A 13,249-nucleotide genomic window follows, 5' to 3' on the forward strand; every position below is an offset into this window, starting at 1 on the left:
AAGCAAATAAAGAAGGCTCCAAAATGAAGGGAAAAGAGAAAAATTCTAAGGAATCATTAAGAGTAAAAAAGGTTGATTTAATATTAGTTTTTATATAGCATCATTCAACACTCTAATTGGAAAAAAAACAAAGGATAATTTACTGCTCACAAGAACACAAGAAATAATTTCTATATACATTCTACAACAGTTATACCTCATTACACTTGCATGGGCTCCAAATCCTTTCAAAGGTTCCAGAAATATACAGTCTTATAATGACTGAGGTTCCCCAATGACACATGATTTATGTTGTAAGCTTAGCTATGACACATTTTTAAAAGACATAATCAAGTCATCCTAAACAAAAATAAGAACTCACAAAGGCCCTCTACTTATTCAAAATCATTATGTAAAGCACTATCTATAACTGCAAAAAAGGGTTTGAAAATCTGACAATAATGATAAAACGAGGTTAGACTTTAAAGAAAAAAAATGACCCAACTTTTCCATTTTCTCTTCCTTTTCCTTTCCTACCAGATACACAAAATGTCTGTAAGGGTCTCTGACAAAGCTCTGAACTAAAAATACAGTATATGTATACTTTACATTATGTGTATTTGAACCTATAACATAGATGTACACATCACATATATTCACACACAAAAAAGGTTCCTCCTTTTTTTGCTCTAAGAATTGAAGTTACATTAAACCCTAGCCCATAAATTAAATTACCATAAATTAAAGAGTAATAAAATACTGCACGCAGATCTCTCTAAGCGACTATATTCCGAGAAGAAAAACCTCAGGCTAAGACCATGACTGAATAAAAACGCCCAATTCCTGAAAATCACTAACCAGCATTTGGTTTCTGTAAGAGGAAAAAAAAAGGGGGGGGGGTCTTAAAATGAATTATCACATAGGCAACCCAGTTTCAGAAGTTAACGAAGGTAGAACACAACGAATCAAATAAGATGAACGTATGAAACGACAAGCTTTAAAGAATTTCCCTAAAGGGAAAGGCTGACTTCAAGGCTCGGATATAAAGCATCCTATGCAGGAAGAAGATCTTTAAGGGGGGGGGGGGGGGGAGAGAGAGAAGGACCGGGGGGTGCACAACAAAAACCTGAACGACACGCATAGGCAAAAAGAAGTAAAAGAAATGAGTCTCTCCTCCCACCCCCACTCCAGCCCCCACCCCCACCCTCGCAGGACAATAGGATCGGGGTCCTAACTGCAAACTTTAAACGGGTATACCAGAAGCAGTTTTACTGCAGCTCTAACTGCAAATCTGCCCCTCATCCCAAACCTAGAGCTCCCAGGAACACTTCTGCCCTGAAAACATCACTAAGGTCTTGTTATATACCAATCAGACCCATCACAAGATTCTTTTTCTCTCCCAAGTACCTGGAGGATCCATTTCAATATAAAATATCAGTTCTGTCGAATAGGGCATCATCACCTCCCTCCAGTCTGCGTCATCGCGGTCCATACTCCACACCGTATTGTACATCGCGCTGTCAGGGGCAGGTCGTCAGGAAATATATAGAAAGCATATATATATATTTTTTTATCTGATATTTAAAAATCTAAAAATATAGATCTATAAAAGTCCCACACGGAAATGCACTTCGGGGTTTCCAACGGCCGGTACAAGTCCAGCCAACTACCGGGACGAGGACGGGGTCCTCCCCCACTTTCCTCTTACAGCACCCAGCAAGATGCCCCCCGAACTTTCAATCTACGGGCTTTTTCTCCTCAGAGAGGTAAAGAGAGGCTTGGGGGGGCAGGAGGGCTGAGGTGTTAGAAAGCTGCTTCCCAAAAATTCTTTCCACACGGTCGCTCTCCGAAGAGAAAAGCTCCCACTGCCTCCAAATCTTTCCTCGGCAGCCACTTTTGTGTCCTTCGAGGGAGGGAGAACGAAAAGGGGGGAAAAAGAACGCGCTGGGAGAAAGGTGAGGAAGTGACAAAGGAAGGCATAAAAAGGGAGTAGGTATTGCGTTCAAGTTTCGGGGTCCCACTGGTCTGCAGAGAGCGATCCCCTCAGGGGCCGGGACTCGGGCTCCTTTCCAGTCAGGCTCGGAACCGAAGCTGCCGCAGCCTCGGGATGGGGGCCCGTCGGAAAGTCCAGCTAGTTCTGCCCGGCTGGCCGCTCCCGCTGGGCTGCAAGCAAGCCCGCCTGTGCCGGCTCCCCTCACGCTCTGCCCTGACTCCAGCCACTAGAGTTTCATTTTAACGGCGCGGAGGGGGACACCCTCCCCCGCCTCACGCTCCCCCGCTGAGGCGCCACCCAACCGCACCCGGCAGGGGGGACACGCAACATAACTACTGTTCCTCCCCTCTATTCCGACTCGAAGTACTGGGGATTCCATCAGGTGCCTGAGAAATTGTACAGAAAACCGTCCTTCATCTCGACTTTCAACTCTCCCCAACGATCTCTGGGCTTTGGCTTCTTAATCATCGATCCTCTCTTCCCCCCAGCCTCAATCAAAATGGTACAGTCCGGGCGCTGGCCGCACGCCAGGAGTCAGTGCCGGGAGCACGCGAGCCAGGCCGGGGGGAAGCTGCGAGAGAAAAGGAGGGGGTAGAAAGAAAGGATAAGGTGCGTGGTGATTGGCTGAGCCGGGTTGCCGGAGCCCGAGCCTGCGTCTTTTGTCTGCCTTGCTCCAGCGAAGGAGCGGGAGACGGCTGCGCGCCCCAAGTAGGCCAATCAGGATCCAGCCGGCGCTGGCCGGTAAGGCGGCGATTGGTCGAAGCCCAGTTACTAAGCGGGACAAAGGCAGAAGGGGGAAAGAAAAGAAGAGGAGGAAAAAAAAAAAAAAAAAAGAAAGAAAGAAAGCGCAAACGGCGGTTACTGACAGGCTGGGCGAGTGCTCAGGGGCTCTGGCTGCCCGGAGACAGGCGGGGCTCCCGCTGAGGCTGGGACGGGCCGGACGAGTTGGGGAGGTGGGGGGGAGGGAGACGGCCTGGCGCAAGACACCTCTGCCCGGAGATTGGCCGCGGGGGAGGGGAGCGGACGGAGAGGGGCGCCTGCTGTCACCTGGAGGGACTTGGGCTCCTCCGGTCCTTAGGAGGTCCCCGGGCAGAATCCCTCCCCACAGACCTCTTCACTGTGCTGGGCAGCCCCCACTCTTCGCGATAAGTTGCCATATAAAGAAAAGGTCCCCCAAACCCACTTGCAGGACTGTTACCACTCCGTGAGATGAGATGCCCATGCCCCCCTGTAGCTTTCCCAGGCAGCTACCGGAACCCAATCCCGGCTTCTCCCCTTGAGCGGTTAGGCTTTTCTTAAGGAGGTATTTCGCAGTTCCTCTGCGCTTCCCACGCAAGGACTTTTGAACTCAGAGGTAACTCCCCACACCTGAAATAAATAGTGAGGAGCCACAGCAGGCCCCTCAGCTCGAGTGCTCACGGCAGAAAACATGCCTTGAAATTACAGTGCGTCTGTGATTTAAGACAAATCACAGGTGTTAGAATCCCCAGCCAAAAAGGCTTTATTCTGTTTCCCTGACAGACCCCCTTCCACATACACCGAGTCCCTTCCCCAAATTTAAAACTATGATAAGACTATGAAAAACTGACTATTTCCATGCATTTCAGAGACAGCTAAATAACTTGCTGGGGAACACTGAATAGCCAAAAGCAGATTTGTGTCTCCTAAAGGTTATGCTTGGAATTGCCATCCTGCATACCGTACAATACAGTCTGGGGAGGCCAAAAACTGTTCCATTTCCTCTTTACACAGGAGTAACAAAGCCCATTGTGTTTGGGTTGACAACCCGCTTTAAGCCCTAGCAAAACCTCCTACCCTGAATGGCTCTGCTATATTGATTCATTCCTGTCGAAAAGTTGCCACGTTTCACCCTCTACCTCCTAAAGTGATTCTGCCTTCGGTGCTCTAAATTGAGACAGTTCCCGGAAGCAGTCAAAATATGTATAGGCTCTGTATAGAGTCTTGGATTAAAAAAGGGCTAGTAAGACTAAATGGACAAGGTTGAACTGACAAAAGACATCAAGATTCTTACATGCTTTCTTTTTCACATTTCTGAAATCCCAAACATGATTCAGAAGCCAGATCAACTTTGGGGCTGAACCATTTCTCTAGGTAGAAGATACTGGATATAGGCTCTGTATAGAGTCTTGGATTAAAAAAGGGCTAGTAAGACTAAATGGACAAGGTTGAACTGACAAAAGACATCAAGATTCTTACATGCTTTCTTTTTCACATTTCTGAAATCCCAAACATGATTCAGAAGCCAGATCAACTTTGGGGCTGAACCATTTCTCTAGGTAGAAGATACTGGAAGATCAACTCTAATTTGTGGCTGGCTTCCCAGCAGTCTCTTTACTTCACCATATCTGGGAGCCAGAAGTACTCACATGTGATAACTCAAAAGGCAGAACAATCAGTCAAGGGCAAGTTGGTTTATTTTTGTTCACGGGTGTCCCTGTGCATTCCCAAACAAAATGAAGGTGAAGAGAGGAAGTGTGGAAAAGATAATGGCTTTCAGATGTCCACAGCAGTTTTTGCCTGGACCATTTTTCATCATTTAGTGGTGGGGTTTCAATTTCTAATATGCAGAGCAATCACCCAGCCTTTCCCACAGCTAAGACTTTGAGAGATGTAGTAAAGCAGCACAGTGTATAATCTGGTCCTCAACACTGGCACACAGAGTAAGGCTTGATTCAACCTTGCCACCTAAAATTATATGCTCCAACTATCCAACAAATAAAGCGTTGAATAGGAGACCTCCAAAAAATAACAGTGATGCAAGAAGCAATGATGAATCAAGGGGAAACACATTTCCTTTGGATGGGCTTGAATCAGTGCCCTGTCATGGTGGGAAGTGCCTGTCATATGATGCTGGCCTTACTTTCCTTCAGTTGAGAAATAAAAGTGAGGTTCTGACTGCATGTCATCAAACCGCCTCAGGCTCTTTGGCAAAGGTAGAGAATGTTAGCTCTGGTGTCCTGGACCGTTTCCATCCTGGAGAATTATATTTGGCCTGGGCGTGGATTAAATTCAGCTCTAAGAGCTCAAACTCCTGGGTCACAACCTGCTACTTTGGGATTTTTTTTCCCCATTGCCTCCCTCCTTTCTTTTTTTAATTTAAAGTAGTCTTAGATAAATCACAAAATCTGTATGCCTTTATATATAGGAGATTTATATGAAATAGGAGATTGCCTTCAGATTTATACAAGCTTCTTAGCTTATTCTGAAACACTAAGAATGAAAACAAAAATGCCACTTAACTACTTAGAATTAATAGTACCTTTCTGTAACTCCAAATAGATAGGGTGTCCTTCACTTTTCACCCTGGTATGGTCTTGCTATCAAACTGTTCAAATATGCTCCATTTCCCCCTCTTTATTTCAGAGATGGATGAAATATTTCTCTTGTGCACTGAATATAGGGTATGATCTCAGAGCTCTCTGTGCCAGCAGAATCAGCCTGGAACTCAGCCAAAAGTTCTTCGTGATTAAAGGTGCCATCTGAGCACACAATATTTTTTTAAAAGCCTTGCAAAATGGAAACACACTTTTATTATTTTTTTAACGTCACTAGCTTTAACACCAGGACTGACTTGAGCCTTTAGGGAAGGATCACAGGCCTCAATCCCTCTCTTCTTTCCCCCTGCCCTCTCATCATGTTTCTTGGTCAAATGTCTTATGATAAGGCCAAGTCCATACAGCTAAATAAACTCAATAAATGGAGTTCCAAGACAACTCCACAAATCATCAGTTGCAGATTCAAGGACCTCCTGAACCACATGCCTTGTAAGTTGGGATACAGCAAGATTTGATGGTAAAGTTTGCCTTTATTTTATTTTATTTTTTTAGCTTATTTTTTGTAATCTCTACACCCTATGTGGGGCTCAAACTCACAACCCTGAGATCAAGAGTTGCGTGCTGTTCCAAGAGAGAGCCAGCCAGGTGCCCAGAAAAGTTTGGCTTTATAATGCAAACAATGCTAGTGTATCTTCTAGAAAGACCTCTCACTTGAGAATTGATAGTCATCTCTTGAGATGGTAGTGTCTACAATCATGATTTTCCATTTTTTTCAGAATGGTATTCCTTTACTTGCTTTTGCAATTTTTTACCTCTCTTGTACATCCCAAACTATGTGATGGGGATTAAGGAGTGCGCTTGTGGTCATGTAGGTAAGTGTTGAATCACTATATTGTACACCTGAAACTAATATTACACTGTATGTTAACTAACTGCAATTTAAATAAAACTTTTTTTAAAAAGGAAAGAAAAAAGAAAATCTCTGATACTGTTAATTACATCATCCCAAGGCACTGAAAAATTGTAACACTGGATGAATAAATGGTCTTCATGGAAGTGGCATTCCTCCAGATGCTGCTAAACTCCTGGGCTTAGGGGGCACTGTTAGAGGGCTTCCTCAGACCCCTCAGCACATGATAACGATCTTCTCTGCCTCCCTCACCCTACTTTGGGTCCTCCCACAGGTTTAGGGTCACAAAAAATCAGATCTCTCTCTCTAGCCTAACATGCTCCCCTCTTTTTGTCATCTGCCCTTCCAGCAACACAGGGGTCACCTGGATGATCCGCATGCTGCTGCCCTAAACTTCCCCTCCATCAAGGCAACAGCTTTCAGCTCAGCTCTCACCAGGAAAGAGAGAGCAAATGAGATCCAAATGACAGGAACAATAGTCTAGGCTGTTTGACAAGGGCAGGGCACAAACAGGGCAGGCAGCTGGTGAGTTCTGTTACCTCATTTAATCTCCATAACCCTGAGGAAGAGGGTTGTATTTTTATTCTCATTTTACAGATGAGGAAATTGAGACCCAGAGCAGTGAGGGGACTTGTTCAAAGCCACTCAGGTACTTAGTAGCAGAGCCAGTATTAGAGCCCCAGGTCCCAACAGCCAGGTAAGTACCTTTTCCACTGTACCACAGCTTGCCTCTCCTTTTCATTCACTTGGCAAGTGTTAATGGATGCTTCTAAACACTGGGGATACAAAAATGAATAAGACAGAGTGTCTAACATTGAGTCCAGAGCTCACAGAGGAGGGGCCAACAAAGGAATAAATAATTATAGGCATGTAAGGCTATAATAGAGAAATTGACAAAGTGCTATGTGAGCCTCCAAAACAGTGATGATCTCTTCCCACATGCAGGTAATAACATCAAGGAGGTGACATTTGAGCTGTCCCAAACTCAAGGGGAGTTTCTGTTTTCCAAATCTGTAGCATTAGCTCCAAGCCTGAAAACGTTTCAGTGAAAGCTGACCCAAATATCAGGTCACCAAAGAGTCCCTCATCATCTTTGATCAGATTGCAACAACCTCCTCATAATCTCCCTGTCTTGTCCTCCTCCAGTCCATACTATGCACAGAGTGATGGCTCTAAAAAATCTGAACATACTACTTCCTTGCACAAACCCTGCCGTGATTCCTTTTGCCTATAGGCTAAATTTTGAATCTCTCAGACTGGCATTCAAGGCTTTGATGATCTAGCCCCTGTCTACCTCTTCCATCTCTTCTCACACAGTTCTATCCTGTCACTCCTAAGACTAATCATACTGAAGTACTGAAGTCCTCAGAACAGGAGAAATTTCTCCTCACAAAACACACTCCACTGTCAAGTGGCAAACTCCCACTTCCATGCATCTGATCGTGCAGACTCTGCTTATGCAGCCCCCTGTACCAGCCTCTGCACAGCCCTTGGCACACCATGTTCAAAGTGTCTTTTTCTAGATCTATCTCTCCCCCACCATGAGGGAGATCTTCATGGGTGGAGAACGTGTTCTTGAATCATTAGTGCCAAATATCAGGCCTGGCACACAGTGGGTAGCCAGTGAATGTTCTTTGAGCAAATAAACAAAAATTGTAGAAACTAAACTCTCTAAGAAGTTTCTGGGGCAGTCTAAGTTCAGGTTACCCTGATAATCAGAAAGGATTAGGTCTTCAGCTGATTCCCGTTTATTTAAGAGGACAAAAAGAAAATTTAAAAATTGTACAGTTTTTGGTTACAGAAATCCAAGAGGCAGATAGTGACCCTTCTCTCCTGCTGGCTGCCTCTAGGGTCTTCACCACAGACACTCAGTTCTGCTGCTCTTTTATTTTATCAGCTGTGAATTGTTTGCAAAATTCCAAGCAGCTTGTAGGAAATTCAGGAAAACTCAGCAGCGAGAAGAGAAGCTGGTTTCACTTTCCAACCCAGCTCATTTCTGAAATGTAACACCATATAGGGTTTTTAAAGTATGCTCACTTCCTGTGGCCATGATTTCAATAGTTTGGAACAATTTGCAGTTCGTGCCTCCCTTCTGGAATGTACAATAATTACCCTATAATTCCACAGGTCTCAAATCTAAACTGTCTTATATGTTTCATTGTTAGAGGGCAAAATCAGTCCAGTTCCTGTTTTGGACATTTTGGTTTAAAAAATTTTTTTAAATCAACAACTAATAGCATTTTTCTTTGCTTCTATGAACAATAAAGTCACAAGCATCCTCTAGAAGTATTTTATAAAATCGATATGTTAAAACAAGGCCTCCTGCATCCTCCTCTGACACATTTACGGGAGCATCATCCTTGAAATCTGAGAAAATGATGCAGCCTCTGGGGCTTACGGATCACCACTGAGTAAGAAAAGTACAAGTATAGAATGTGAAAGACCTCATCATTTATATTTTCAGCTCTGGGAATTTGAAAAATGATACACCCACAGTGAAATTCTTTTCATTCAAGGATAGGGACTACCTTGTGCTCTGCTCATCTTATGCTTCTTGCAAAGGAGGCACTCAGTGAGGATCACTGTTATTCCCCAAAATCATTCAGGATCGTGTTTCTCCCCTCTTGATGCCAATTTGTGAAATTCTAAATTATGTAATGTTGGGGCTAAGTAAAGGTACCTAAGGTGCTGGGGGTATGTATTCAAAATCAACATCTTTTCTTATTGTAAACAAAAAAAAAAATGTAATTGGTCATCACATACACCAAGTGTATAATATGGTAGTTACACTTAAAGTAGATTTATCAAATGTTAAAGATAGAAGGGAAGAACTCTCCAAAATGACAAGCCCTTTCAGTTCAGTTCAACCAGACCCTTCATGGGCTAGACCTTGTGCTGAGTGCTCAGTAAAACACTATTCCTGTCCTTGATGAGCCCACCACTGAGTAAGAGGCTCAAGTGAAAAAGCAGTAACAGTTTCATTGACCCCTATGCTTTCAAACTGGCTAACTCCCTGAGGCTGTAAGATCAGGGCAAGATAGCATCCTTTATTTACCCTCTCTCCATCAGGTTTCCTCTCCAACAAGTTCACTCTGTTTCCTAGCCTCTTCCTGACCTCCTGGACTGCTGAGTCTTAACTTCACACTCCTCACTGATTCTGTACTTATAGCATGGACTGCTGGCTTGTGTTCCCTAACCACAACTCAAATCTGTTCCTTGTCTTCTTTTTCAGGACAATGGAGAAATCTGGCCCATTATCCTACCCTAACACAGGGCCTGTGGTTGGTGTTTCTCCTGAGTTCCCCAGAAATCTGCAAACAAGAACCAGACAATACTATACCCATGAACCGCTCTCTCTTTGAAATCTCAACTCTAATGATACCACTCTCTGACCTTCCTCCACCTCTTTTTTTTTTCAAGCACAGACATGAGGGAAAATAATTACCATCTAATACCACTGTAGTGAGTTGAACAGTGGCCCCCAAAAATGATATATACAAATCCTAACCCTTCAGAAGCTCTGAATGTGACCTTATTTAGGAAAAGTGTCTTTGCAGATATAAATTAAAGATTTTGAGACAAGGAGCTCCTGGGTGGCTCACTTGGTTGAGCATCAGACTCTTGATTTCGGCTCAGGTGATGATCACACGGTTCATGGGATTGAGCCATGTGTCAGGCTCATGCTGAGTGTGGAGCCAGCTTGAGATTCTCTCTCTAACCCTCTGCCCCTCCCCAATTGGCTCACACACTCTTTACAATAAAATTAAAAATAAAAAAAGATTTTGAGGGGCACCTGGGTGGCTCAGTCAATTAAGCTTCCAACTTTTGGTTTCAGCTCAGGTCATGATCTCATGATTCATGAGTTCCAGCCTCGCATTGGGCTCTGTGCTGACATTACAGAGGCTGCTTGGGATTTTCTGCCTCCCTCTCTCCCTGACTCCCACGTCCCCGCCCCCCCCCCCCCCCCGCACACACTCTCTCTCTGAAAAAAATAATGAATGAACTTTAAAAAATAAAAAATAAATAAAAAAAGATTTTGAGATGAGAGCATCCTGGATTTAGGTGGGCCCTAGATCCAAAGGCAGGTGTCCTTATGATGAAAGGCAGAGGGGGCGCCTGGGTGGCTCAGTCAGTTGAACATCCAACTCTTGATTTCGGCTTGGGTCATGATCTCTCAGTTGGTGGGATCAAGCCCCATGTTGGGCTCTGAGATGCCAGTGGGGAGGCTGCTTGGGATTCTCCCTCTCCCTCTCTGCCCCACCCCTACGTGAGCATACACGCACGTGCTCTCTCTCTCTCAAAATAAATAAATAAACTTAAAAACAAACAAACAAACAAAAAAAGAAAGGCAAAGGAAGATTTGAGACACAGACACAGAGGGGAAGGCAAGATGAAGACAAAGGCAGAGATTGGAGGGATACATCTACAAGCCAATAAACACCAACAATTGCCTACAATCAGACTTTCAGACTTCTAACTTCCAAAACTGTGAGAGGATATCTGTTGCTTTAAGCCACCTGGTTTGTGGTAACTCATTATGGCTGCCCTAGGAAACTAATACACCCACCATAATTTAATTTTTTAAAACATTTTAATATCAAGATGTAGGGAGAATATAATTTCAAAATAAAAGAGCATCTTTCCCAGATAACTCTAAGTCACCTTAAACTAAACATGGTGCTCAAACTGATGAAATTTTGTCATAGACTAGCTCCAGTACTAGAAACCACAGTCCCAACCCCAAGGTAGATATTTGTAACCATTTTCTTCCAGTTCCTTTAACTGTACCTCCCTTCTGTCCTTCCAAAGAAGTCATCCTGCCAAAGCCAAATCCCAGACCAAAACAAGAGTCCTCCGTCTGCTCTTGTACGCAGGCAGCTAGGCTTTGGTAAAGAAAAACCAAATTTACCGACTTCACTCTGGGCTGATATCTGGTGATAACTGGGATTCCTTTTGCTTATCCTGGATCTGCTTCCTCTGACATTCCAACCCTTCACTCCTCATCTCAAATGACCACCCTCCATCCTCAGATCAGTAAATTTGAGCTGGCCTTTTACTCCACAGAGACCAACAGGCATAATGCCTTCCACCCCTTATATCCCCTCCAGAGCCTATAAACTGGACCCATCCTTGCTTCCTCCTCTCTGAGGAGGCCTGTCTTTCCTCCAGTAGAAAGTTGATCACCCATTCTGGCCTCTGGATGCCACCCTCTTTAGCCTCCTAAAGTAACATTCTTGTCCATCTCCTATCTATCCAAATGCCTACTTTTGGATGTCCCCAAAATACCTCCAAAATCATCATATCTTAACTCCTTTTCTAGTTAGATGACAGGACCAGAAATACGGGCCAACAGAGAGAACAGCACGTGTAAAGGCCCAGAAGAGAGCATATGTCTCTTAAAGGCACTGGAAATTGTGCAGGCTGGTCTAAGATTGAAGAAGATGGTGAGCGATGAAGCTACAAGGTAAGCATAAAGAGTCTTGTAAACCAAGGTAAGGCATGTGTGCTCAAAGCAAGGGAGAAAGGGGGTAAGGCATTGGACATTAAAGAGTTAAGCAGAGAAGTGGCACAGTCAGATTTGCACCTGAGAATCATCATAGATTGCATAGTAAAAGGGGCAGACTCTGGGGGCATCTGGGTGGCTCAGTAGGTTAAGGGCCGACTCTTGATTTCAGCTCAGGTCAAGATCTCATGGTCATATGGGAGATCTTGTTGGGTTCTAAGCTGGGCGCTGGGCATGGAGCCTGCTTAAGGTTTGCGCGTGCTCTCCTTCACTCTCGGAAGGAAGAAAGAAAAGAAAAAAAGAAAAGAAAAGAAAAGAAAAGAAAAGAAAAGAAAAGAAAAGAAAAGAAAAGAAAAGAAAAGAAAAGAAAAAAGAAAAAGGAAGAAAAGAAGATAAAGGGGCAGACTCTAAAAACATTTGAAGACAAAATACTATTGAAACAATGTAGGCAAAAAGGTGGAGAGCCCTGTGTATATCTGAGAGACATTTAGAGGATAGAAAAGGCCACACTTGATGAATGATTAGGTAACCAGTATATCCCTATTCTAAAAAATAGATCACTGCAGGGGTGCCTGGGTGGCTCAGTCAGTTGAGTGTCTGACTTCGGCTCAGGTAATGATCTTACAGCTCGTGAGTTGGACCCCGCATTGGGCTCTGTGCTGACAGCTTGGAGACTGGAGCCTGATTCAGACTCTGTGTCTCCCTCTCTCTCTGCCCCTAACGCACTCTTATTCTGTCTCTGTATGTCTCAAAAATAAATAAACATTAAAAAAAAATTTTTTTTAATAGATCACTGCAAAATGAGATTACAACCTTTCTGGTTGAGAATCTTTCCCTTTATTGGTAGTATTCTCCTCTGCTTCTGCAGATGATTCACTCACTACCAGGACTCCATTGGGTGGATCAACCAGCCCCAAGAGCACTGTTTATGGGTTAAGACCTAAGGGTGTGAGTGGATTAATGACCCAGGGTGGTTGGTCAATTGCCTCATTTTAATGGACACCTTTTAATACCTCTGCCCAGTTCACCATGATATTCTTCTTCCCAATTTGTGCATGACCTGCTTGCCCCTGTCCATAGTTGATGGGACACAGGCTGAATCAAAGTTTCTTTCATAAGTATTTAGGGGCATCTGGGTGGCTCAGTCGGTTAAGCATCCAACTTCAGCTCAGGTCATGATCTCACGGTTCATGAGTTTGAGCCCCTCATTGGCCTCTGTGCTGACAGTTCAGAGCCTAGAGCCTGCTTCGGGTTCTGTGTCTCCCTCTCTCTCTGCCCCTCCCCTGCTTGTGTTCTCTCTCTCTCAAAAATAAACATTAAAAAAAAATTTTTTAAGTATTTAGAAATAGTACCTCAAACAGGGACTGGTCTCTCCAGGGGTCTAGACCTATAGCATAGAATCTCTGGAGCTGACTGTGGCCACTCTACTATGAGAGCTGAGTTCAAAGGAAATTAGTGTTCAGAAAGTGAAGAAAAATGAAGGAAATGCTCTGAAAGGGGTAGGGATGAGGAATGGAAAGGACGCAAGCAATGGTCAATCTCTTGAGTCTGTGACTCCCTAATACCCA

General features: G+C 44.1%; 1 protein-coding gene across 1 annotated transcript in view; it reads right to left on the bottom strand.

The window, feature by feature from the left end:
- The window catches only part of LOC115519995 (phosphatidylinositol 3-kinase regulatory subunit gamma), a 129,676-nt gene extending 127,487 nt beyond the window's left edge, over window positions 1-2,189 (bottom strand). The window contains exon 1 of the mRNA XM_030323931.1: window positions 1,387-2,189. Coding sequence (XP_030179791.1) covers window positions 1,387-1,492 — 106 coding nt within the window. The 5' untranslated portion in view covers window positions 1,493-2,189. The remainder of the gene's footprint in view (window positions 1-1,386) is intronic.
- Between the last annotated feature and the right edge of the window lie 11,060 nt (window positions 2,190-13,249).

This window comes from Lynx canadensis, chromosome C1 (assembly GCF_007474595.2).
Source record: "Lynx canadensis isolate LIC74 chromosome C1, mLynCan4.pri.v2, whole genome shotgun sequence".
Lineage (NCBI taxonomy): Eukaryota > Metazoa > Chordata > Mammalia > Carnivora > Felidae > Lynx > Lynx canadensis.